Source organism: Balaenoptera musculus, chromosome 11 (genome assembly GCF_009873245.2).
Source record: "Balaenoptera musculus isolate JJ_BM4_2016_0621 chromosome 11, mBalMus1.pri.v3, whole genome shotgun sequence".
Classification (NCBI taxonomy): Eukaryota; Metazoa; Chordata; class Mammalia; order Artiodactyla; family Balaenopteridae; genus Balaenoptera; species Balaenoptera musculus.
Genome location: NC_045795.1, coordinates 12,254,065 through 12,282,011, shown reverse-complemented (window position 1 = coordinate 12,282,011; position 27,947 = coordinate 12,254,065). Strand labels below are relative to the sequence as shown.

The 27,947-nt window shown below is 43.4% G+C and overlaps 1 protein-coding gene and 1 long non-coding RNA gene across 2 annotated transcripts; both read right to left on the bottom strand.

Moving 5' to 3' along the window:
• Nucleotides 1-1,331: 1,331 nt before the first annotated feature.
• Nucleotides 1,332-22,694, bottom strand: LOC118903707 (myosin regulatory light chain interacting protein). Its single transcript, XM_036869057.1, has 7 exons — nucleotides 22,385-22,694; nucleotides 21,087-21,277; nucleotides 9,037-9,222; nucleotides 7,223-7,420; nucleotides 6,473-6,637; nucleotides 5,104-5,524; nucleotides 1,332-2,895 (listed from the first exon to the last, which is right to left on the bottom strand). The coding sequence occupies exons 1-7, from the start codon at nucleotides 22,469-22,471 to the stop codon at nucleotides 2,806-2,808; spliced, it is 1,338 nt and encodes a 445-aa protein (XP_036724952.1). The 5' UTR covers nucleotides 22,472-22,694; the 3' UTR covers nucleotides 1,332-2,805.
• LOC118903708 lies at nucleotides 2,904-5,095 on the bottom strand. The gene is made up of 3 exons (XR_005021853.1): nucleotides 4,922-5,095; nucleotides 4,716-4,761; nucleotides 2,904-4,669 (listed from the first exon to the last, which is right to left on the bottom strand). It is a non-coding gene; the product is annotated as an uncharacterized LOC118903708 (long non-coding RNA).
• Nucleotides 22,695-27,947: the final 5,253 nt, after the last annotated feature.

The following is a 27,947-nucleotide window of genomic DNA, read 5'->3' as shown; positions in this document are numbered from 1 at the left end:
GAACCAAGTCCAAATGAAGCCTGGAATTCAAGGTCGCTCACCACGGTAACTCTAACCACGTTCCCTTCAGAACTTCATTTCTTACCACTTCATTGACCACAGGGGGATGGGCCAGCCTCCCAAACTGCATTCTAACCCTGTATGCACCATATACTTTCTTCTCCACCTGATAAAATTCAACTAGAATGTTAAGGCTCAGCTCAAAGGGTCTTTGTGAAGCACCCTTACCCTTGGCTCTTAAGGAGAATTAACCATCACCTTCCGTGCCTACACAGCGCTTTTCTTTTAGCTCTCTTAAGTCACCTTGTAATACAGTAGTTTTCATGTTAGTCACTGAGCTTGAGGAGTCCATGGTGTAGTGGGGTGAACAATATCTTATCCATTTGTTGGCCTGTCATCCATCCATCCATTATTCTGGTCAGCATTTTGAGACTACCACATTTAAGATCCTCTCCAGTGTTAATATTCTATCATTTTGAATATTATTTAATTTCTATAGAGAGAGAAAATAGTGTAAATTACAGGTTTAAGTACATGACATGGGCATCCTGTATCATTCGTGTCTTGATCATTATTAAATTTCCAGTGCTCAATAGTAACTTAGCAGGTGCTCAATAAATGTGTTGATTGAACAAATAAGTTAATTCCTAGAAACTGATGGGAGGTTGACTTAGGTATAGGAATAGTGGAAAACAAATCTTGTTTTTCTCAATTTTTAAAAAGTTGTTTGCTTGAAATCATTGCACTTGTACCGAACTGAACCTCTGTAGCAGCTGAAATTACTTGACTGCTACAGATAGTTCTGAGTTACATATATTATGTGCACTGTTCTCTACTCCACAAAGTATTTCCTTTGAGCACACACTGGCACACTCAGGGCAGCGAGGTCCCAGCAGCAGCAGGCTAGCCATCCTATAGAATGCAGCCCTAGAGTCTGTAGGCTGAGGCCATCTCTGCTGGGACCCAGCCCGGCACTCACCTGTCCTGACCAGGCAACGCACTAGCGGCATCATCTGGGTTTACAGTTTTAACTTCCAACTTCGCCATTCCCCTCCTTCTCCAATACTTTACAGTCCTTTTCCCAATTTTTACTTTTCGTCTGCTTGCATATATTACCCTATTTTCACCTACATTCCAATCCTATAAACCAGAAAACATAGATGAATGAGTAACTGGGTAAATAGTCTCCTCGATTAGAGCCAATACCTTAAACATGTTCAAACTTTCCACGAAGGACCACATTAGATACCAACCATGATGTCATCCATGCTCTATTAAATGAATAAAAACTGGCTTAAATGACAATAACTGTGAAGATACAAACACCCGTGTTTGCTTTAACATCTTTATTATCCTGAATATAAAAGACAGAAATCCTTTAAGATATAACAGAGTTCTTTATATGTGAAACATTACTTTTTTACAAGTGAAAAAATAAATACCTCTTGGAATAAAGGCTTATATGCTAATATGTGCCATAAAAAAGTAGAGTTTTAATATCTGACAAAATGTCTGTGCAAAGAAACAAATGCATAAACACATTACTGCTACATTAAGGCAATATGAAAAGTATACTCAGAAATCTCAGTAAAGTGACAGTGTAGGTTTCTAGCTTTAACTTAGCTAGTATTGCACCCAATAAGGTCATCCAGGTTCCAGACATCCTAGAAAACCAACAAGCTGACCAGGTTCCAAAATGCCCAAGTGGGAGTGGAAAACATGATTAAGAATACAGAAACAAAAAACCCCCGAAACCCCTCTAAAACATATAGAGGGACAACAAAAAGTTAATACACTTAAGCATTTACTACCAAAAAAAAAGCTTACAATATCTCGGATATCTACGATAAGGCTGTAAAAGGCTTGATGGCTCAAGCAAAAGCAACCCCACCGGTTGAAGCTGGAGCAGGGTGCGTCGGAGAACTCACGAACCACCCCTACTTTGTACACGGTGAAGCTTCATCTCAGCGAGCAATGCTCTTCCTTCCAAGGAACATGTGCTCCCTTTTCAATCTTAAAATATTCCACCAACTCAAGAGGCCCAAGGAGTGCTGACTACTCCACAGAAATCGTCTAACCAGACTGGTAGCATTTTATAATTGAAAGGCTTGGGGACAGGGTAAGGAGAGGGGGAGGGGGAAAGAATAGGACACCATCCAGGTGGAGTGATCTGTTTTCCACTGGTCAGACTGGTTTAAATCTGACAACTTTGTGTCCACTCTAAAAAAGTCCCCGAATCGATGTTTAAATATGTTTGCCCCCCAATCTTTCTTGAACAAGTTAGAAAAACAGAAATGACATTAAAATGACAACTATCTCTTTAAGAAAAATTTTCCTATTAAAAATGTCCAGAGCTCTGTGACCCGTACAAAAACAACCAAGTAAATCCTTAAAATGAATTCTTACAAAATTGGCTGCAAGTAGGAAACTTACCTTGGGATACGTTAGGGAGACTTAAACATCATTTTCTAAAAGGTACTCACTTTTGGGCTATGCTGCCACTTAACTGACGTCAAAGATCTTCCTGATTTCTTTACTTGATCATAAAAAGAAGAAAAGTCCAAGGAATGTGTCTGGGTCCCAGAGCTCTTCCTGGTCACCAACCCGGAGGTGCTGATTCTACGCATGGTACATTTTGGCGGTGAGGAGTAGTCATACTGTTTCTATTCTTCTTTTTTTTTTTCCCCTAAACGTTGCATGGCAGATGGGCGTTGGAGTATTTATTCTCTCCACAATCTATCATGTTTATAGTTTATACTAGTGCAGTTCATGGAGACATGGCATGTCCGGTAAGTACACAGCAGATCAGATCACAGTCAGGTTGAGAAGACTGGTGTGGGTCGGCAGGTAGACGTGCTGGACGTGGTCCACCCGTGACCTGCAGACAGGACAGGACTGGAAAAGAGAAGCCGACAGTATGGGTTAGGACACTTCCAAGGATCTGTGTCTTCAGTGTTCACCCGTGGTACCTATTACAGTGCTTTTTCTAAATACGTTGTGGTCACAATTATTTCTAGCTTTCCACTGGGAGAGATCTTTGCTTTCTAACAAGTCTGACATTTTATACTTGACAAAGGATTAAAAATAAATACTATGAAAAAGTATAAATGAATGAAATTAATCAGGTTTTCAGTCAAACTCTAAACAAGGCACCGTGAGTAAAGTGATTACTGAAGACTTCTTGCTGTGCAATGAGGCTGTGGTCCCTACATGGGCTGATTATGAAGTCTCAGGCAGGGATGCAGGAGACCCTTCCGGAGACTGTGTCCTTGGCTCAGCTGGCTCAGGGTGCATCACTGGGTGGATGCCACGTGGCCAGTGGGCATGGCTGCTCCTAGTCACAGGTCACAGCTCCACACCCCTGGCTGGCCTCTCAGCAAGCATGTCCCTTCCTCAGCCACATGGGGCGCCTTAGGCATGACAACCAGACTATGTGGATGAAAGAGGCAAATCCATGACCACTTCTGGGGAAATAACTTGTCTTAGGAGCGTGATCTACTCTAAGGAAGGACCAAGTAAATCCTTGGGCATCCTCTTGGCTCATATGTAGCCCTAAAAATAGTTCTGAAATTAGCAGCTTCTGAGGGACTAGATGTTATTTAGGGCTGATTTTATATAAAATCACAGTGACAGTTAGCCAATGGTTCTGGGAAATGAAAACAAATTGAAAATATTATTGTAAAAGGAAATGCAAGGTGCAAGAAAGAAAAAGATACTACGTAAGAGGTGCTTTTATTTTTTTTTACTAATATTAAAATTAGTTTGACTTGCTAAGTGAGAGCTAATCCAAGGGGACCTAGGAGGCATAGGCAGTACTAAAAAGAAATGAATCACAAAAAATTAGGCAACAACCCACCCATGGATAACTGAGAGTTAACTATCACTCAAAACTCTAAGAATTCTTTCCCAAATAATACAAGTAAGTAAAAAAGACCATCCTCCGAAGTGTCAAGAAGCAGAGACAACATGAAAGGGAAGAGAAGGAGGTGACCAGCCCCCAGGAGGCCTGGATTCCAGTGCCCGGCTCAGCCACTAACTAGATGTGGTACCTTGTGAATCTGAACCTCATATCCAGGACTCGAAAGAAGCCTATGATTTAGTAATTACATTGTTGGAAAGAGTGTGCTAATCTAAACTGTTTCCAAAGGGCAACACCTTCCAAGTCACAGATACAAAGACCCTCTGGATGGAGATGGACATTCTCCATCTGTGCCTCCACAAGTCAGCGCCTGGCCCATGCCAGCCGGCTGACCCCTCACCTGGAGCTGGGAGGACCCTCACCTGGGGCTGGGAGGACCCTCACCTGGAACTGGAAACTCCCCCTCACCTGGAGCCAGGAGGCTCCTCACGTGGAACTGGAAATGCCCCCTCACCTGGAGCCAGGAGGACCCTCACCTGGAGCCGGGAGGATCCTCACCTGGAACTGGAAACGCCCCCTCACCTGGAGCCGGGGGGACCCTCACCTGGAGCCAGGAGGATCCTCACCTGGAACTGGAAATGCCCCCTCACCTGGAGCCGGGGGGACCCTCACCTGGAGCCGGGAGGCTCCTCACCTGGAACTGGAAACGCCCCCTCACCTAGAGCCAGGAGGACCCTCACCTGGAACTGGAAATGCCCCCTCACCTGGAGCCAGGAGGACCCTCACCTGGAACTGGAAATGCCCCCTCACCTGGAGCTGGAAACATCCCCTCATCTGGAGGCGGAAGGACCCTCACCTGGAGCCAGGAGGACCCTCACCTGGAACTGGAAATGCCCCCTCACCTGGAGCCAGGAGGACCCTCACCTGGAGCTGGAAATGCCCCCTCACCTGGAGCTGGAAACATCCCCTCATCTGGAGGCGGAAGGACCCTCACCTGGAGCCAGGAGGACCCTCACCTGGAACCGGGAGGACCCTCACCTGGAGCTAGAAACGCCCCCTCACCTGGAGCTGGAAACATCCCCTCATCTGGAGGCGGAAGGACCCTCACCTGGAGCCAGGAGGACCCTCACCTGGAGCTGGAAACGCCCCCTCACCTGGAGCTGGGAAGAGCCTCACCTGGAGCCAGGAGGACCCTCACCTGGAGCTGGAAACGCCCCCTCACCTGGAGCTGGGAAGAGCCTCACCTGGAGCTGGGTGGCGCAGCCCTCGCAGCACACAGTGTGGCCGCAGGGGCAGAAGGCTGAGTTGATCTCACCCTCGCAGCACAGCACGCACAGCATGGCCTCCTTGAGCTTGCGCAGCTTCTCCTGGAGGGCCCGGGTCTGCTGGCAGCCAAGGCCCTCGCAGCTGCCGCAGCTCATGCTGCTCTCCGAGGACTTCAGGGGAGAGTTTGGGGGGCTGGGGTCGCTTCTCGGCACGAGATCCACCACACCCGCGTTGTACAGAGCCCTCCTGGCGTGGTCATACGCCTCCTTGGAGGTTCTTTTAATATCGAAGACATACTTCTTGCCCAGGTTGATGTTTTCGTTCAGAAACAGAGAAGCCAAGTGGCCCTTCAGGTCTCGGCTGTACTGCATCATGACGGCACTGGTCACCGTGTCGCACCTACGGACAGAGATGGAACACCCACCTCAGTACGGACAGGCCTGGGCGTCCCCACGAGCCAGACCTTAAACACTGCTGTGAAGAAGGATGCTCATGGGAGCAGACATTAAATATTCTTGTTTGTGTGCTTGAAAATGAATTCTTCCAGTTTCACAGGTGTTAGGTATTTCAATGATTCTACCTCTATGCTTCTCAAGTGTCTCCAAAGGAAGGACCCCTGATCAGGCAGCTGTAAACCAGAGGGCACCTCCACCTCCAAGGACAGAACTACAGTCCAAAGCAGCTTATGGCAAGAAAAAGGACATTTTTCTTTGTAGTCTTGGCTTTCTGTTAAAAATTTCTACAAATTTTCCATTCTGCTCCACAATGAGTGTGTCTACCTTAACATAAAAAAAGGGTTGGTTGCCTGCCAATTAAACTTCTTAGCTTTTAATAAACTTTCCAAATATTTGAGTCAAATCGCAAGTCTACTTTAAAGCACCCTTGGAAATAAGGCTATCAATACAGTTATCGAGACATCCTCACTACACACTGAGGATTCAGGATAGCAGCTCTCCCAGGAAGGAAAGACGACTTGGGTCATCCTGCGGGAAGAGGGCAAAAGCAGCGGCTGAACAGGCCCCACCGCTCAGTCACCTGGGGGAGGGGGAGCTATGAGGAAACAGGCTAAGAGATAAGCAGTAGAGCGAATCCATGCAGCTCACACTCTCACACACACACACACACACACACACACACGCACACACATCCTGAGGGAAAAGCAGGATGATGTTGAGAAGGACCCCACTGCTACGGCAGAAATGAAGGGTTCGAAAACAGCCGATTTCTTAAGCTCTGTACAAGGTTCACTGACACAGTGATACCAGGACCCACAGGAGCCTTGCTGTCACCTGGAAACCTCAGCACTGTGGCAGACGCTGGGGTTACGGGGTGCACAGGGGTACGTGCCTGTAAAAAGCATGCGTCTCGGTGATGGCTCGGTAGAGCCCGCTGGCTGCCCTGGTGCTGATCATCTTGAACAGGAGCACGATGCTGTTCCCAGACTCCTTGGTGACGGTGAGGTACACGTTCTTCCCTGACTGGGTAGCCATCTGCACGACAGGGTAAGCGATCCTGAAAGGTGGGAAGAGAAAAGTGAGCAAGCCCAGGGGAGATGGGTCACCGTGTGTGTGCGCCTGCAGGGTTCCCATGTGCTCAGGGCCCAGCCATAAAGCTGGACGCTCTGCCTGGGACCATCAGATAAGCACTCTGCTCCCTAGGTAGAAAGGCTCTTTGAAAAGCAGTTGGGGGTAAGTGGAGAGGCGCACTGGAGCAAGTTTTGGAGGGTGTGTGTGTGTGTGTGTGTGTGTGTGGGGTGTGTGTGTGTGTGTGTGTGTGTGTGTGTGTGTAGGTGTGTAGGTGTGTGTGTGTGTGTAGGTGTGTGTGTGTAGGTGTAGGTGTAATGAGATTTTTATAGCTGTGGATGACATTTGAAAAATATTAACTCGGTCACATCAGTACACTTGAGCCTAAATTTTAAAAAAATATTGGAATGGTTATCAAGGCCTGAATAAAATGAATGTACCTACCCAAAATGAAACACATTGTTCCTAAAGGATGACTGTATAGTAAATCCCTCTCCATTTCCTATTTTTACCATCAGAGCTACAAAAGTACGTACACACTTAGGTCTAAACAAAAATTTAAGACTTGGGTTACCTATTAATTGGGCTGAAGTCATCTTTACAAATTGAGATTCCTTCAGGTCCAACCCCAATGAGGAGTTTCTGCCCTTCGCTGTCCCTCACAGAATGCCATTCTGTGCCGTAGTTTTCCATTGCCGACACAATCTGCAAAACTTGGTATTCAGCCGAAGCCTGGCTGGTCCCCTCCAACTCCTTATGCTTTGCCACAATGCTGCAAGACACCAAAAGGGCAGAGAAGCATACAGAGAGATTAACTGATGCAGTCTTCAGAGATAAATCGGTATCATTTTCACTAGTGAATTATACTGACACTGTCATCTACGAATCACAAAAACTCAAAGCTATATACTATTGATGTTTCATTTATTTAGCAAACTTATTGTAAAATACTTTTAAGACACTGTTCAAGATCTCAACTATTAAATAATTAGGAAAAAAAACTATTGGGGATGCCAGAAGGGGATGAATGAAAAGAACTATGGAAAATCTCTAAAAACATACATAAGAGGGGCTTCCCTGGTGGCACAGTGGTTGAGGGTCTGCCTGCCAATGCAGGGGACACGGGTTCGAGCCCTGGTCTGGGAAGATCCCACATGCCGCGGAGCAACTGGGCCCGTGAGCCACAACTACTGAGCCTGCGCATCTGGAGCCTGTGCTCCGCAACAAGAGAGGCCGCGATAGTGAGAGGCCCACGCACCGTGATGAAGAGTGGCCCCCGCTTGCCTCAACTAGAGAAAGCCCTCGCACAGAAACGGAGACCCAACACAGCCAAAAATTAAATAAATAAATAATAAAATTAAAACAAACAAACAAAAAAAATACATAAGAAATTTATACATAGCAATGTCTCATGCATTTGTCTAGATTTGCTTTCTAAGTTTCATTATAATATAGCATTAAATGGGATTGATTAGGTCATTTGCAACTGAAAAATGCAGGATCTATTTTATCTATTGGGGCGGACAGCCTCCAATACCGTCCTTAAAGGTCCCCACCTCCTGGTATCCATGCTCTCGTGTAACTTCCTTCACTTGAGTGCACACTGGAGTAATGACTTGCTTCTAATGAACAGAATACGGCCAAAGTGATGTGCTGTCACTCACTTCTGAGATTAAGTTATAAAGAGACTTTGAATCCATCTTGGGTGTTTGTTCTTGCTCTGACTCAATTGCTCATCCTTGGGGAAGACAGTCACCACGATATCAAACAGCCCCCCGAAGAGGCCGCCGTGGTGAAGGCACAGGCCAGCCAACAAGCCATCTGAGCCAAACTGGAAGCAGATCCCTCCCTCAGCTGAGCCTTCAGATGAGACTGAACCCCACCAGCAGCTTGACTGCAGCCTCCTGAGAGATCTGGAGCCAGAGAACCCAACCGGGCCACGGCCAGATTCCTGACCCAGAGAACTGTGAGATGATTTTGTTGTTTTAAGCCACTAAGTTTAGAGGGGCAACCCTGTTACCCAGGAAGAGATAATTGAGACATCTTTGTTAGGTCTCTTGGTTTAATCCCTGCTGGGACGAAGAAAATGCCGATAAACATGATAGACTTTTTAAGAGATATGCATTCTTAAAAGGTCAGAGATTTTACAATTCCTGTTATATAGTATTTTGTATAAGGGCATTTATTTGTGTGGATTATATTTTGTGTTTTTAAGTTTCTCAAAGAAAAGGCTAAGAATCTTTTGAAAATAGTGGGTTATATTGGGCAATGGTCTAGTCTCAACCTCACAAATTACCTGTTATCTATCATAGTTTGATTTCCTTCTGGAAACTCTTATAAATTTGCTAGATGTGGGACAGTAAACACGAGCCTGCACTGCAGCCTCACCTGCTCAAGGCGGCACTGGAGAGCTCCTTGGCACACAGCCCCTCAGAGCTGTACTTGGCAGTGTTCTGGCTGTAGTCCCCAAACTTGGTCTGCGCCAGGAGGGCACTGAGTTCCACCGCTTGCTCTGGTGAACACTGGAGGTGGCCTGCCAGGAGGGCCTCCTTGATATGCAAGAAAAAGATATGCCTGCAAAGCAATGTGAGAGTGAGGTTATGCTGGGGGACTAACTTGGTATCGGACCCAACTGCTTAGCAATTTCATAATCCCATTTAAGTAAGGAAAAGAGAGCAAGGAAGAAAGCTGCCTTAAAAATGCTTGCTGTTACAGACCTTTTTTTTTTATCATGAGTAGTAAGGCAAAATAAGTCTAAGGATTAAGTTTCTCTGAAACAAAAAGTCTAACCCGAACAAAACAAGTCTAACTATGACAAGTTCAGTAACATTCAAGTTACAAAATAATTATATACATGTTTCTGCATTATACTATTTAAAAGAAATTATCTTAATCAGAAAAACTTTATCTTGATGTGTAATTGTTATCTTAAAATCCTCACCTTTATTCAAATGACCCTCAAATCTCTAGTTTTAACCCCAACTTCTCTCCTAAGGATCATATTCAAATATCCAAGTGCTAACAGACTTCTCCACTGGATGGTCTTCAGTATCCCAATTTCACCTTCTTCAAAGCCAAACTTCCTCCCCAAACCCACTTTTTCTCCCATTGGAAACCAGAGACTGATTTGTTATTTTTACCACAGACTCACTTTTGACTCTTCATCTTCCTTCTGTCTCTGAAAACTCTTTAAATCCAGTTCCGTTTTTCCCATTTTTACCTCCTCTATCCTACTTGCAGCTCTCAACTGTCAAGAGAATTTACAATATCCTCTAAGCTGATCTCTCTTCTAGACTCCGTGAATCCATCTTCCAAGCTGCTTGCTTCTGATATAAACTTGCCATTTCTCTGCTCAGAATCCTTCAAGGGATCCCCATTGTTTGCCAAGGAAGCACACGTCAGCATGAGCCCAGGGTTCTCCACATCTAGCCCCAGATTTCCAGCTACATCTCCTGTCATTCCCTCCAGCCACCATGCCCCAGGAAAGGGACAATTCCTCCTTCTGGAAAAACCAAGCACATTCACGTCCCCATGTCTCGGTGTTGCTGTTCCCTCTGTCCTGAAGGCCACTCCTCCTGTCCCCTCATTTGGATACCCTTTTGTCTATATCACATGCAAACTATTTCTTCCTCTATTATAATATTTGACAGGTTCTAACTTCTAGTACATTTAGCTGCGCCTAAGCTGACTTCATAAGTGCCTCTAACATCAGAGAGTTCTATAAATGTACATAAAACTACACGCTGTCTGCAACTAGCTTATATCCCCATCCTAGTTTCATTCCATATGAGCCTGTCCTAATTGTATACAACACTGTATTCTACATTTACCAAAAGGTATGTGAGAATTAGAAGTCCTGGAAAACTTCAGATATCGTTGCCTGCCAATCCGCGTTGCCTAAGATTCCGAACAGAGTATCTAAACTGTCATAGGCAGACTGGCCTGGATTATGAAATTTGTCTCTGGCAAATGTATAACCTTCCTTTGATGACTCAATACAGCCTCTCAATCATGCTGAAATGCCATGCTATTCCTTCTGTTAACAAATGAATTATGATCATCATTGTAAAGCTCTGAACAGGGTTCCTAAATTCAGCTCCCCCCTTCAGCTGGATACCCTTTTTCCAGTCCTCGAGATGCTTTTATTTATATGCTAACCTTGTGTCTGACATCCAGGTAGAAAGGATAACGTGAACAATGCAAAAAAAGGAGGCAAGGGAACTTGAGGGTAGAAATAAAAGGAGGGGCTCTGTTGAGAGTCTCAAAACTTCAGGCTGACAAGAGCCATTAATCCTCCTTTAAGAAATGTTTAAATTCAACGTTTTGTGCCTTCTATAATGATAAAGAAATGTTTAAAATTATCAGACTCTGCCAAACACTGCAGTTTTTTCTTTATTCAAAGCCCCCTATGAAGAAATCACAGTAAGAATGCATAATAGCACTGGAAGAAGATAAGCATGGTTTTTATTAACCCAAACATCTGCTTGTCTTTAAAGTATTTCTGACATACTGCTAAACTGAGAAGGGGGTCCTTACTGGGGCAAAGAAATAACTACAAAAATAACTTGTTTTAAAATAGCTAGCTGAGGACTGAGGTCTAGCCCTCCCTTAAAATCTTGATGTTACAACACTGCTTCAGCCCTCAGAAGGCTTTTTAGAGGACTGTTCGGTAAACGTCATCTTGGTTAACGTACCTCTGTCTCTGCATTCATCAGTGGACATGTTAGTAGGGAACAAAAACCTAAATATATACTTCCATTAAAGAAGAAAGCATGTGCTGAAAGATTTTAAGGGTATCACCCGAAAACCTAAATATATACTTCCATTAAAGAAGAAAGTATGTGCTGAAAGATTTTAAGGTTTTCACCCAAACTAAGTCTTCTCAATTTAATTACTGCTTATATGAAAGTGTCCTTTAACTTATTTCCTAAGTATTAAGTTAGAGACTAGTTTAGCCTGCAAAAGAAGAGTTTCAAAATTGATCCAATTTCCTTTTCCAAACTATCCACCACGACTTCTGGACAGACAGCTGCCAAAATCAAAGGCAAAGAAGAAGCAGTAACAAAATATTAACAGGTGGTCAGCAGCCTGAGAGTAATGTGATCCTTTCTCGGTGTGTGAGTCAGAATTTTTAAAAAGGAGCTGGGGGACAATAGCCTTTTCAACATACTCCACATTCTAGGCTGCATTGCAGTCGATACCCTGTAAGTACCAAACTCCTCCTCCTTATCATTTACAGAAACTTTCTGGTAGGGCCCTTCCTGCATTTTACCGTTTCATGGCTATAAAGCAACCTTTTCATTTCAAGTCAACAAATTTGCCACGCATGGCCACTGTGCCAAGCCCTATGCCGGGGTCCCGGGGTGAATATATCTGATGGCTCCTGTTTCGATGGAAGGTACAGCCTCTTGGTGTGAAGGAATGTATCCTATCAAAATAACTCTGGCTACAAACTGGCTCTTGGGTGATAAGGTTATGCTCTCCAGGAGAAGAGCACATGCAGCAGTGACAGCAAAGGTCACAGCAGCGGCAGGCCATCAGCAGACCCTATTTCATGTGCTCTTTCGAAGAGGGAGAATGGCAGGGCATGCAGAAACACTTCCACAAGGAATCCAGTGATGGCTCAATAATTAGGGGTGGTTTTCAGTCAAGTATTTTTTCCTGTTATTTTCTCTCCAACCATCTGGCCTGTAACTGTCTGGCTCATGGATTCCCCCCCCCACCTCCCTTTTTGTAAAGTGGTTAAAAGTTACCAATAATATCAAAATAAGCAGATGTGGTCAAAGAAGTCAGGCCTGCAGTGAATTTTTTTTTTTTTTTAAGTAAAGATCAAAAGTGGTTGGCTTGGGGCTTCCCTGGTGGCGCAGTGGTTGAGAATCTGCCTGCCAATGCAGGGGACACGGGCTCGAGCCCTGGTCTGGGAAGATCCCACATGCCACGGAGCAACAGAGCCCGTGAGCCACAATTACTGAGCCTGTGCGTCTGGAGCCTGTGCTCCGCAACAAGAGAGGCCGCGATAGTGAGAGGCCCGCGCACCGCGATGAAGAGTGGCCCCCGCTCGCCACAACTAGAGAAAGCCCTCACACAGAAACGAAGACCCAACACAGCCAAAAATAAATAAATTAATTAATTAATTAATTAACAACGACAAAAAAAAAGAGTAGCGATTAAAATACAGATTAAAAAAAAAAAGTGGTTGGCTTATCGAATTCAATTTAGGCTACAAGCTAGAATCATAAACAGAAAGAAAGCCTTTGGAAAAAATGATTTCTTTGTCTTAAGCAAATGTCTATGAATATGTCCTAACAGACATAAGCTCATTTTCTAAACATTCTTTTGGTTGCACCTTGAAATTCATGATTCTTCAAGCTTTACCCAGTTACTAAGAAAACGGATACTTTCAATATATGGATGGGGTTTGGAACCCCAAAGTGAAACATTCTAGCTAACTCCTGTCTTTGCATTTAATGAATTCACACTTGCTGCAGCATTAGGGAAGACTTAAAAAAAAAGGGCGGGGGGATAAATATGAGGATATGTCATATTTTAATTTAAAAAAAGAGTCACATATCCTTAACATATTTTTGTTTCAGAGTATGTACTTCAGATTTCCTCTATGTTTAAAATGAATTCCTTTCCATAGCTTTATGGAATAAAGTCAGGTCATTTATCTTTTGAGAACTGTAATCAGAGCCCTCTCCTCTAAACCCTGTCTTGTCTCATAAAGAAATCATCTAGGGGCTTCCCTGGTGGCGCAGTGGTTGAGAATCTGCCTGCCAATGCAGGGGACACGGGTTCGAGCCCTGGTCTGGGAGGATCCCACATGCCGCGGAGCAACTAGGCCCGTGAGCCACAATTACTGAGCCTGCGCGTCTGGAGCCTGTGCTCCGCAACAAGAGAGGCCGCGATAGTGAGAGGCCCGCGCACCGCGATGAAGAGTGGCCCCCTCTTGCCACAACTAGAGAAAGCCCTCGCACAGAAACGAAGACCCAACACAGCCATAAAAAAAAAAAAAAAAAAAAAAGAGTGCATAGGCATTATCTTTAAAAAAAAAAAAAAGAAATCATCTAATAATCAAAGCAGAACTCTCTGCGACCCGATCGGGAGTTGTCTATCCGCTCACCGCAGTTACTCTCAATGACTGCCCTCCAGTTATCTTCCCAGTTACATGATTTTGAAGAGCTTTTCATGACACAAATATAAAACAACTATCTCCACATTTACTATTAAACTCAAAATTAAGTAACTAACCTAAAACATCTCGAAAATGGCTAAGTAGCTATTTTTAAAAAGTCTCCAGTCGTAGTAACTGAAGTGAATTTCTCTCCAAGAGACTGACTGAACTTGGCCCTCCGTTGTAACGGCTGGTTTTTCCCTCACAGAGCGAGACACCCACTGAGATCACCCGTATGCCCGCCTCAGTCAAATGAGTCATTAAACCACAAGCTCTAACTGCCAAGTTATATTTAAAAATTATCAAGTCACAACAGAATTGCTATAGGTTTGTTTTGTATCTTAAATTCCAGTGAAACAAAAATCAGTTCAAGATAGATCACAGGCCTAAATATAAAAGCTAAAACTGTAACCCTTTTAGAACAAAACATAGGAGAGTATCTTCATGACTTGGAGGTAGGTTCCTCAGGATGCAGTCAGCAAAAACCGTAAAAGAAAAAAGTGGATAAATGAGACGTCACCAAGGTTAAAAACTTCTACTCATCAAAAGGCATCAAAAACACAGGCAAGCCACAGGAAAAAAAAATACACTTATAAAACATATATCTGACAAAGGACTCGTATATATAAAGAATTTGTGCAGCTCAAAAATAAAGACAACTGCTCAATAAAAAAGGGCCAGTGACTTGAAAAGATACTTCGCAAAAGGTGTACAAAAGGCCAATAAGCACATGAAAAGTGTTATTAATCAACAGAGATGTAAAGCCACAAACTAAAACCACAATGTGCTACCACTATAAACCCACCTGAAACCTGGCAGGGATGTGGACGAACTGGTCCCCTGTACATTGTCGACAGGAGTACAGAATGGTACAATTGCTTCGGGAAAAGGTCTGGCAGTTACTTATAAGCTAAACAATTACCTCCATGACCCAGCTCTTCCATTCTTATTTACTCAAGAGAAATGAAAACACATGTCTACAAAAAAGACTTGTGCTTGAATGTTCATAGCAGCTTTATTCACGATAGCTGGAAAACAGGTGTTCATCAATAAGAGCATGCATAAACAAACAGCAGTACGTTCCTACAGTGGAATACTATCCAGCAATAAACAGGAACAAGCCACTGATGTATACAACAAGATGATGGGTCTCAAAAAATTTATGATGAACGAAAGGAGCCAGACACAAAAGAGTACATACTGTGTGATTCCACTGACATGAAGTAGAACAGGCATCACTAAACTATGCTGGAAAAACATACAACCTGGTTGTGGGGTGGCGGTAGGGAAGTGGGGGGCGGGAACGACTGCAGAGCGGCATGACAGAACTTTCTGGAGTGATGGTAATACTTATTAAGGGTTTTGTTTAAACAGGTACATCCATTTGCCAAAACTCATTAAGTGGTATATTAGGATTTAGGTATTTCATCATATATAAATTCTGTATCAAAAGAAAAAAAAAGAACTGTAGGCAAATACTGAGTTCTAGTTAGTGATACACATACTGAAGTATTTAGGGGGATGTGTACTCACACACAACTTATTTTGAAAAGCATCAAAAAATAGACTGATGGATGGATAGAGGGATCAATGAATGGATAAATATGTGATAAAGCAAGTATATTAAACTGTTAATAGTAGAATCTAGGTATTGGGTGTTCACTGTAAAAATTTTCAACTTATCTGTACATTTGAAATTTTTCATAGTAAGAGGTTGAGAAAATAACACCAGTAAAAATCCCTAGGGTCAAGGTTCAGAATTCAAATGAAGAGCCACACCTAAAATGAACCATCACATCTACTGCACTTCATGGAAGGCTTACAATTGAGAAACCTGTCACAGCCAATAATTACCAAGTCAGGTCTCTACTCAGGTGTAAGGAAATCCTTCTCAAAGCCCAAAATGCAAAATGGGAATCACTGATAAATTTGCTTTCTCCTCAGGCTCCAAAGCAGTTAAAAGATAAGGAGGGTACAGGTGAGGGAAATTCCTAATTTCAAAAGTGGTTACAACTCACAGCAGAAAAACACTTGGAAGCATAAAATCTGGACTTCTAAAAAATATGATTACTCGCAGTAGATAGCTGTCCCTAGGCAAACAACAGTCCGGGCAATCTTGTAGTTTAAGAGCATTAACTACAATCTCTTTCTCAACAATTTAGATTAGTGTGGAGGGCTATCAGGTCCAGAAGAGGTCTGGGATCAGGCTTTAGGGGTACACGACTCAGAGAATAAATAAACCTGGAACCTGACCCCACTGGTCACCCTGAATCTGCCCTTTGTGCCATCTAAATATTTAAATTTTATTTATAATGACATTCAAAATGCACAGTTCATTTTGGTTACATAAAAATCAATTTCTCAATGTTCTCTGATATTTCATACACATATATAAGTATCAGAAATTCAAAAAGAGACTGAAGGGGCCCAGGTGGGCGGTCTGTGGCTAAAGTAACCATATATAACACCACAAACATCCCGTACTCTGAACAGAAAAAAAACTTAAAAGATAAATAAGAATTCAGAAATGTAATTAATACTTTCTTTGGAAATAATATACACGTCTGTCTTTACCATTTTTTACTTTCCTGGGGCCTATGTTGTATTTGGGCATACCAAAAAAAAAAAAAAGAGAATGTGTCATCCCACTCTTAGGCATGTAGTTGATATGAAGAACATAATACTCCTGCAATGCATCCTATGGAATTTATCCATCCTGAATCACACAAAGGTAAATTCTGTAATCAACCTTTACCATCGTGACAATGTTTTTTGTTTTAAATTTATTTATTTTATTTTTGGCTGCGTTGGGTCTTCGTTGCTGCGCACCGGCTTTTCTCTAGTTGCGGTGAGAGGGGGCTACTCTTCACTGCGATGCGTGGGCTTCTCATTGCGTGATGTTTTATAAGACTTTGAATGTGATTACAGGCACTGGCTAGGGTCAATGTGATTCAGCTGTGTACTGATTTGAGATTGTCACCTCCACCTGCCTATAGTTTGCATGTGGCATTTGCTTTGTGGGTTTCAGTGATGCCATCTTCCTTCGATTTTCACTTGTCTAAGTAATATTTGTTGAGAGACAGGGAAAAATTGAGTTTAATAAGTAGCCAGGACCTACAAATTGGTTGAAATTAGATAAAGTGAGCCTGCGGCTTGAAAACTATCTGAACTTCATAAAAGGTCCAGGAGCGTGGTAGTTCACTCGAGATAAGAACTAACAACCACAATGAACAAACGGCTTGGAATGAGGTAGAGGGGGCGAAGGAAGGAAGCAAGCAAACAAAAGAATGCCAAGCACTGAGCAAATTCTTAACTGAGAAAAATCACTACAAAACATTGTTTAGTGGTGAGATTTCTTTTAGACATTCTCAAACTTTTCAGGTTATAGAAGCAAGCTGGCAAACATTTCAATACCTATAAGAAAATTTATATTATCACAGTATCAGTTAACCCCATTTTTTTTTTTATTTCCAAGTTCTTAATTCATTGATTCAACAAATATTTACACACCAAGCACTTGCTAGATTCTGGGTATACAAGGTTGATCAGCTCCTTGCTTAATGGAATTTAGATTATTAGAGCGGCTGACAATAAGCAAATTGTCACATAAGTAAATGGAGTGTTACACACTCGTTAAATGCTATAAAGGAAAGCTACACGATGTCTTGGGAGAGTTTAGTCTCCTGAGCACGCCTGGAGAAGCGTTCCCCGGGGAGTGATGAGTGAACTGGTGAGTGAACTGGGGTCTGAAGTCAAACGCATCACTGCTCGCAACTTTTAAGATCCTAATGAGATGCAACGTTCAGGATTATAGCATTTCCGTGAACATGTAGTTCAGCACTCACGGAGCCCCTGTATTGGGATTGGTTTCTGGGATAGAGGATTCAGGTGTTGGTGAGTCTTAACCAAGCAGGGTGCCTCCAGCAAAGAACACAGAGCTCTGCTAAAATGTGGCAGTCAGGAGAAACAGAAAGATTTTATTGGGAATGGATGGCATAATTACCATCCCTGAAGATGAAGCATATAATTCTCTAATCTCTGGTTTTGAAAATGTTGACAAAATCTGGTCTGAATTGCTGTGAATAACCGAAAGCCTTTGAAAGGTAATAATTTCAAAGACGATTATGATTTCAGATCTACTTCCGGAATATATTAATTTCACTTTTCGTTTTAATCCATAGCATGGCAAACATCTGCTGAAAACACCTGCTGTCGCCAATCTCTGAAAGGTGCCAGCTGAGTCTAAACAAAACTCTCTGGTTACTTTCCAGAATCCCCCATTCCAGAGCAAACATAATAATCCAGGTAAAGAATCAAATCTAAAATTAGGCCACATCAGAGGTCAGACTAACTCTATCTACCAATCTAAGCAGACATTGGATATATTTTTTCTCTCTTCAGAGAAATGTATTTAGAAAAAGCATTAGGAAAATAATATGGAGAGGAAGCAGAAGCCAAGAAAAAAAAAAATCTACTGCTAGAAGGGATTTTAAAGAATCTCTTTCAGGGTTTTCAGTTGGGCTCAAGTCTTGGAAGGCTGTACATGCTGGTGGTAGACTGCTGAGCTGGACCTAGAACGCAGGGGCTTCTGCCTTGCCCCTAGAACTCTCCTCTTACAGATGGGCCTTCCTGCCGGTCATTCTCACAGCAGCTTCCCTAATCTGATGCAAACTAATATATTAACTGCCCCCAGTCAGGCCAGCTCTACTGTGAGCTTTAATTGTCCACAGAGACAACTTGGCTAGGATATTTCAGCACCATTTAATAAACTGTCCAGACACTTTCTGTATATTAAATGGAAATGACTTATGACTTGACCTCATGACTTGACCAAGAGATGGTAAAATATCACCTCTCATAACTGGACTGGCAAAGCTGAGCTTACTCATTATGTAAACAGATCTATTTTATTTTCATGGCATTTTCTATAAATATTTTATAACAAATGATTAAATATCAAAAATGTTTATCAACCAGCTTTATCTTGATAACATAATATTAGGGAAAATAAGTATTTCTGTTCTGTAGTATCATGCACATAAACACAATGCTAATTAGGATCAGCACAACTACTGATCCTAATGAAAAGGTACAATGCTAATTACAACTCACTTTATCTAGTTATTAAAGCAGAATGCTATATAAACTTTAGGTGGCATTTTCTTAAAATTCTGTATTTATTTCAGACAACCCCACAAAAACAAGTAAAATACACCAATATTTTTAAAGTCAAAATCACATGAATTTTTCAGTATGATTTCAAAAGGAATGAAAATCAATTAAAATTACCTAGTCTAACTAGGTATGTGCAATCTTTGAGTGCTATTAGACATGAATCTCGAGTCAAAGTCAATTGAGTCAATAAAGTAGGAAATTTGATTCCAATTCTAATTCATAAAATGTCTCTATTTCTTGCATGAATAGAATGGAGTTGATAATAGTTATTAACTCTATTACAAGAAAGCACAGGTAAAGACTAGTAGCAAATTGTAAAATCTGTAAGCATTTATAATACAGATGTACATATTATAGTATGACTGCAGCCATTGGTTTTTTTTAAAGATTTTTTTGATATGGACCATTTTTTAAAAGTCGTTATTGAAGTTTTTACAATATTGCTTCTGTTTTATGTTTTGGTTTTTTGGCCGCGAGGCATGTGGGATCTTAGCTCCCCGACCAGGGATCAAACCCACACCCCCTGCATTGGAAGGCGAAGTCTTAACCACTGGACCGCCAGAGGAGTCCCCTAATCATTGTTTAAATGATGTATTTGGTCCTCCAAACTTCTGCAGATTTAAAAAATAAATCCGTGTCATCAAAACAGATTTGAATCTGGAGGCCCTGAAATAATTGCAAAATAATGATAAAGCTACACAATGAAAATTCCAACATGTTGTGTTTTATATATATATGTACTATTTTCTTTTACTCAACTGCAAGTTATCACACTGAAGTGCAAAGTGGAAGCATTCACAAATCCGCTTTAAGTTAAAAAAAATAAAAAAATAAAAAACCCAACCTATCCTAATTCATATAGACAGCTAAAACATCCTTAAACATGGAATCACTTGAATACTTTGCAACACATTTTCAGAAGCACTAAGAATTCAATATACTAGCTTCCCTCAGATACACAATTGAACACTTCTCTCACCATTTAAAGCCCCATAAAAAGGCAAAGGAGAGATTTCAAATTCAAATAAATAGTATTTCAAAATATGTGTCTATACGTCCTTTGGTAAACAACCAAAAAAATGACATGTTAAAAAACTCTTAAAGGATATGGCTCACTCATCATTTCTCATAATTCTCACACTCACATTTTTTATGTGCATGGCAAATTTCCAATCCAAAGGATTATGAAAAACATTAGAACTAAGATCCAAAGTTTACCGTGTTTAAAAGTAGTCATTTTCCTTTTTCTTTTTTTTTTTTTACATGCCACTCTAAGATTTAGGTCTCCTGCATTTCAGCAGTAAATATTAAACACCAGTTTCCTAGCCTGGCTCATCCTTGAGAAAAGTATTACAGCCAGTCCAGGGGAGAATCCATCCTCTGTTTGAAAAAGGAAACCACATGCTCCAATTGTCTACCACTACTGGTGGTTTTCTAGAAGAGAGAAATTTAACAATCTGAACTCAACAATCATGTATAACCTATCTGTGGGGTAGCGATGGATTACTGCTGGCCTTAAAAGAGTTTTCTGACTAAGTTTTCAAGAAACTGGAAAACTTTTAAAATTCGGACAGAGCTCTTTGCTACACACTGTAACTTGACACTAGGCTGAAGAAGTTGACCAAGTTTAAGTAACCCAAGAGGAACTGTTTCCTGCTTTCTGTTAGAGCAGACTGCAATGACCTGTAGTAACACTGCTGAGACAGAGGTTACTATCGGGCAGTAGATGCCGCTATCAGGAAGTCAGTTAGGTCTTTTTTTCTTTCTTTCTTTCTTTTTTAAATTATTTTTTAATTTTTTTGCGTTGTGGCACTGATCTCAAGTGTTTCTAAGAATTCAACCTTGCTCTCCCATTGTCTATAAAAATAAGAAAAACACCAGAAGAGTTGGAAAATGTACCCCAGGCCAACTATGCAGCTCTCTTTTCACCTCAACAAAAGAACTGTGCTATGGAAAACTTCTAAGTTATAACCAACTCACTCTGTATCAAAACAAACTTGCCTGTGAACATCTCTGGGAAGGTACAGTGGCCCTTCCTAAATGGAGTCAAAGGTCTATTTGACATTGGTTTATTTTAGCGTCACTTTACCTAGTCTGCTCCTGTAAGATGAGATGAGGCTCCACGAAGAACTTGACTCTCAGTTTAAGCCGGTAAGGGGCTAGCCCATCCATCTGCTGGGAGATCCGATTTCTCAGATTTAGCCATAAACTTTCACCTTTGCTACCCGTAAACTGCAGTCCAAAATAATCAACTTCTATAATTCCCAATCGCCTGCACACCTAAAACAAAAATGAATGCAGCGTGGATGAGCAAGTGGTCCATGTGGTCAAAGCAAACCCAAACACTCCATCTGAGTCTAAGATTCCTGCCTATTGTTTTCTTTTTTTTTTTAAAAAACAAAGCTCAACAACGGTGTTACAATTCCTGTTGTCAGCTAAAACAACAGAGTTCTAAGGCTCCAGTGATGCGAAACCACTAGATGTAGTATAGAGGCACAAAAGGAGTTCTCAAAATGTAGCCTTCCAGAAAGGCTGAGGACGGGAATCCACGGGGTATTTTCCTTCTTATTCCAATCACTGGAATTCCCTCCACTAGCACAATCTGCACAGCTGATTTGGCAGCTTATTATCTGGACAATTTTAACCATCTGGACTCCAAAAAAGCAAACACACTGAGGAAACACGCCACAAGTGTCAGCTAAGCTTTGCAGGAGGTTTTCCAAACATCTCAGGTCGAGGGGGTTGGAGGGCACAGCGTTTCACTTGAGATCAAATTTTCTGTCACACCACTATGCACTGTTTGGAACCGTTCCTCCTCACTCCTAAGGAAACGCGTGCTTAAAGACAACCGAGGAGTCCACGACCCAAACCTACCGTCCTCTCGTCCCCCGCGAATCGGGAGATGCAAGGAGGTGCATAGGAAATGCTTCTCCATTTGAGAAGCATCAAGAGATAAGGGCACTGCTTGTCTGCCGAGCAACCCGAGGGACCTGCGACCGCCTCCAGCCACCTCATCCCGGGACGCAGGTGGCGCTGCCAGGCCCCGCGGGGACCCGACAGGAGGCATCATTCACACACCTGAGGCAGGTGTGCTGGGCCGCCTTCTTCCGGGAAAGTCCCGGGCTGGGGGGCAGGGGGGCAGGCCCGCCGCGCGTCCCCCGCGCCCTCCACCCCCACCCCACCACGCGCCCCCGGCGCGCCACGAAGGGGCCGCGCGCCCCACGGCCTCGTGGAGGAGGGGGCGCAGGCCGGGCGCCTGGGGCGCACTAACCCCGCCGCCGCCGCTGCGCCGCCGGCCCCCGGCAAGCGGCGCGTCCCGGCGCCACAGCGAGGCCCCTCGGCCTCGGGGAACCGGCCTGGACTCCGCGCCTGGCCCCTGGTCCTCACCTGGTTGAGGCAGTCCTCGCCGTTGGCTTTCGCCTCCACCTCCACCTCCATCAGCACCGCGTCCGGCCTCGTCACATAGCACAGCATGGCTGGGGCCGCCGCTGCCGCCACAGCCGCCTCGTCTTTGGTGTGCGCGGGGTTCAGACCCAGCTCCGGGCTCGGCGAGGCTGGCCCTCGGGAGGCTGAAGCCCTGCAGACCACTGCCCTGCGCCCTGCGCCCCGCAGCCGCCTCGCCCTCCCCGCCACCCCCTCTCCAGCCCGCCCGCCAGCTGGCTCTCCGGCTCCCGCGGCGGCGCCGCACTCCAGCAACCCGACTGCCTGCGCCGCAGCGGGGACTTCTCTGATATAGCGGCCCCGCCCCCTTCGGCTGGGGCCCCCGCCAATCACGGAGGCCCCGCCCCTCCGCCGCCGCCCGACTAGCCAATAGCAGCGGCCGCTCGGCCGCCGCCCGACCTCCCAGAGCCGGCTGAGTTCCCCCGGCCGCCGGGGAGGTGGTAGCTTGCGGGAGCTGAGCGCTGCTCAAGGAGGGAGGCCTCGGACGCGCTTGCTACCTCTGCTCGCTGGGAGACGCTGCTCCGAGCCAGCGACCGCCCGGGGCTCCCACGTGGGGTCGCCTTTCTGTCGGGCTTGAATTTATAGTGATTAAACGCCTCCAAGCTACCGCTGTTCTTCAGAAGCCTTGGGTCGCTCCAATAGCGCGTTTGGGGGGCGGGGTGGTGGTCGTCGTGGTGAAAGCAGATAGCAAAGGGAGCAACCCCGAAGCCTGAAAAGAAAATGATGATTTCCCTGGGGTTTGCCTCAGTGGGCTGTAGGAAGGGGGAATTTTTGTTCTTTATTTTAGACCTCGTCATTGAGAAAACAAAATATGAGTATAAAAGTTTTTGCTGTCGTACAATAAGCCAGGGAGCTTGATCTAGTGCTTTCTCTGTGAAACTTCTCCAAAGGCTTCTATTTACCCGTTGTGCTGAATCAAAACACCGTACGGGTACTAAGGCCCTCTCTCAGGTTGTCCATCCTATCTCACACGTCTTAGCTCATTTGTCATTAAACATTAATGGAGCACCTGCTCCAATGCCAGTCCCTTCGAGTCTCAGGCAACCAGGTGTTATCCCCACCCTCAGAGTAACGGACTTATCTCGGAATCTCAATAGAAGGTATTAATAATTGAAGGTCTACAAGTCTTCCCTCATTTACCACTTGTTTCTCTTAGTCAACGCGTTACTCAGCCTACCTCTGGTTTCTTTATAGAAGCCAGAGATGTGGGTTTCAGCTTTGGACCGTTGAAAACTGACTTCATCTCTCTGCAGCTCAGTGTTTCAGCAGTCAGATGGAGACCACAATCTCTGCCCCGCCGTTCCCCAGCATTGCTGTGAAGAGCAGCAGAGATAATGGTCATAAAAGCACTTGAATGACCCGGTACACGATATATATAAGGAAACCTATAACGTCAGCTCTGTCACTGCCTGCCTATGACTTCTGTCCTTATCCCTTTCCCGAAGTTCCAATTATCTCTGTCCTGGTGGCCTTCATTTCTTAAGAAGTAAGAAGGATATCAGAGCAGAAGACTACTGGTTAGGATCCTCTAATAGTCTTTCACTAAAGCCGACTCTGACTAAAACGAAAGCAAGTCCTGACCACCGGTGTTGCAGACGGGCATGCGCACTCACATCTTTCTTTGTGTCTTTTAAGAATACACCTCACGATATTGCGCTGCTGAAAATAGTCCCATCTTGTATCAGCTCTTGTTCCTCATTCACTTAATTTCAGTTTACTGATCCAGGAAATTTATCTGGGAGATAACATTTGGATAATTGTTATCTAATCTATGCTTAATCTCTAGAAATTTTTGATCCGGGAGAAGAGGTGAGAGGCAAGACGGAGGCCAAGTGTATTGGGTAACATTTTTGTTTATTGAGCGACTAAGCTGGTTAAACCAACGCCGACTAACCAAAAGTTGGCTAATTTAAGCAAAAGGGAATTTAGTGCACAAATTTGGGGAGCTCACAATCAGCAGGGACTAGGCATGAAAATGAATGGAAAGGGAGACATATTGATTGACCAAGAACAAAAATCAAAAACCAAAAACAAAACAACCAAACACCAAATATTTGGGATTTTACCAGGGATATTTCTTAATACAAACCCAGATTATGCTTTGGCTATGGGATGGTTGGTAAAGATTCCAGTTGTTTTTGAAATTGAATCACCAGATAAGACTGAAGTGGAGAAGGATTTCTTAAAACAAAACAATGCTAAAAATAGGAAAAAACGGCACTTGGGGAGGGGATAGAAATCATGATGACCAAGAAGAAAAGGAATACTGGCTTCTCTTAGCATATACAGGAAATGGGAGACCCTAATCTACCTCTCTCTTCCTTGTCTTTCTCTTTCTTTCCTCATTTCTTCCTTGAGTAGAGAGATGGAGAGACAGGTTAGTTAGGAATGAGAAGGCTGAGTATGCTGGTTACTGGGTGAGAAAGCAGATTATGTTCAAAGACCTGGTTCAGGAATAGAAAGCCCACAGTAGAATTGCTTCCTAGAGGATCCCACCGTCTGGTAATGCTAGGAAACGCCTGGAGCCAGTTTCAAGCCTCAGCTGGGTCTAACTCCAAAATAAGCCTGCACACCCAGGCCTGGGGGTGGTAACTATATTGGAATGAGCTGTGACTGGCAGCTCCGGATTAGCCAGAGAGGTGCTGCATGTTACTTGTGTCTGCTGTCTTACACTCTCCATTAGCTATCACCTTTTAAAGATAGCATTAAAATTAACCAGCAAAGTAAAAGGATCAGTTGCATGAAGGTAGATTTTAAAAATAGAAACCATAGCTTAAGTGGCTGTTCAAATACACCCAGACTCCACACTTTTTCTCTCTCATATATGAGGGCTCAAGACTGAGCACCAGATAATATTTGTAGGATAAGATGTGATGGTCATCTGGCTGCAAACGAAGTCTGATCTGGCTGGCTGCATACCTCTCCATGTGCATTCCTCTCTAAACACGGCACACACCACTGCAGAAATCCTGTGCTGGGTCAAAGGAAAGGCCCTTCTCCCTCTTTACCTCTTGAACGTTCATTTGTAAGAGCATAGAGGGAAGAACAGTTAGCGACTGCCTAAAAAACTGTCCCTGGGCTTTCACACATTGTTCAAGCTAATTATTCTATCAGCAATGCTTCATCGGGCACAAGTGTGTTAAACTGCGTGGAGTGAGCTGAAATCTCTCATTTGAAATGTTAGACTTGTGAAATTCAGGAGTAGTTTAATTTGATGTTGGCCTACCATCAAAGCAGAGCATCTCATTTCCAAAACTGGCTGTCTGAAGAGTCAAAGAAGGAATGGAGAGAGAATAGGCAATGCCCGTGTTACAAACTCTGGAACATATTAAATGGCATTGTCTTAAATAGCAGGCAGTTTAAATGGTTTTTTTCCTAGTTGTGAGAGTTATGGTAATCTACTTAGAAAAGATTGAAAAGTACAAGGGAAAAACAAAGTACGTGTATTTTATCAGGCATTTCCAGTTAGTATTGATGTTTTACTTTTGTACTTTGCATGCAATGTGCTCTAAATTTTGATTGGATATAATCAAATACTGCATATGAACTTCTGGAGAAATATCAAGAGAGCAAGAGACACTCGCTGTGGGAATTCCAAATCTAAACATAGTGTTAGGAATATTAGGAAAATTATAAACAATTATAAACAGAAAGAACAACCTCCATGAAAAAATTCCAACTATTACTGTTTCTCAGCTTTCTTCTTTTTTTTTAAATTTTCTGAAATATTACCATTTTCTCTTTGTTTTCCTTCTTACTCCTAGTATGCCCTGTTATGTCACACTTTATGACATGTTTACTTCTTTGGCATGTATCATTTAGTTGAGAGATGCTCAGATCTGGGAAATAATTTCCAATTTGGCAGGTTTTGTGTAACAACAAAAATATTTTGTGTAATACTGTAATACCTGTCTTCTATTTACGGAGATGATCAATGCTCAGGCAGTTGCTTCTCAGGTCTGGTGATATGCAAGTGCTATTCCACCCACAACAAGGTGTACAATCATTCTGATCTTGAATGAGGTTGGGTAGATAGATGCTAGGGATGCAGCTGGGATCCATGGAACAGAGGACAGACCCAGTGTGCCCGAGGCTCAAACTCACAAACCTGTCCTAATTGGTAGGTGTTCTAACCAGTTGCTCTGTAATGACACCCCCCTTCCCTGCCCCTCACACCGTGTCTGAGCATACCTTTCTGTAAAAAAGGGGTCAGCATGATATATTGTGTGGGGGGCTGTGACACAGAACTTAGTGGGGGTGGCCATTCCCAAAATCAGTGGCTCATGAGGTAGTACCAACTTTCCAGGGATAAAACGACAACTGTTAGAAATGCTATAGAAATAGAGAAAGGACATGAAATCAGTTACATACTTTGGAAGAACCACAAGCTCTTATTAAACAAGATAATGAAAACTGAGTGCTTTGGGGTGAAGCAACTTCTCACTAAGCTTCAATCACACCACCTCTCCCCAGCTTACTTACTGTGCCTGACATCTGCATACATTATAGCACTTGATATGCAAATCTTACCCCTGCTTCAGTTATTCAGTATTTTGTCCTTGCTGTGCTTTTAGAGATTGTGATGATTTGAAAATGACTTGAAAACAAAGGTTTGCTTTCTCCCTGGCAATCTCTCAGTAGCTATAAGTACCCAGCATCCTCTGTCCATTGCTTTTTCCTCCCTCTTCTCTCCCCTGGTTCAGAATTCCTGGGAGAGGTTGGACAAGAAGCCATCTGCATCCATGGATGAGGGAAAGCAACCTTGTCTCTCCCTATGTGCTTTGATGGATCTGAACCTCAGACCCTAGCCCTCCATCAGAGCCACTTTAGCTACCAGAGCCCAGGGACACAGCAGTCATTAGGTGGGGGTTGTGGGAATTTCTCAGGTTGGCTCAAACAAAAGATGCTGCCCTTCCTAAGGCCCAGACTTCCAGGAGAAGAAGAGTCTGAGCACGTGTGCCCCAGTGGTTGGTGTGAATCTGGTGTCCACCAAGAGTTAGGCCTAGATGGGCACTGTGAAGCCCAGAGAGCAAACCAGGTCTTGTGCTGACCTTAGTTTTTATGTAATTGCCCTTGGTTATCCCTTAATCACCTGTAAAACTTGTCCAAACAGCCCAGCCCTGTCTTAGCTTTGTACAGAATATGGTGGGAATGACCTCAGGATCTCCCTTGCATCTGAGTTTTAAATTATACAGAACCACTCTTGGGGCAGTATGGAGGCAATAATAGTAATTACAAGGAGTAATTCTAGAGAAAGGTGAGAAGTCCACCTGCCTACATATATGGAATGTTTACTTCTTATTTTCCACCTTGGAGGATCTAGTTTTTAATTTTGTTCAGTGTTTTAGTTAGCTCAGGCTGCTGTAACAAAATACCATAAATTGGGTGGCTTAAGCAATAGAAATGTCTTCTTTTGCAGTTCTGGAGGCTGGAAAGCCCAAGATCAAGGTGCCAGCATGGTGGGTTTCTGGTGAGGGCTCTCTTCCTGGCTTTTAGACAGCTGCCTTCT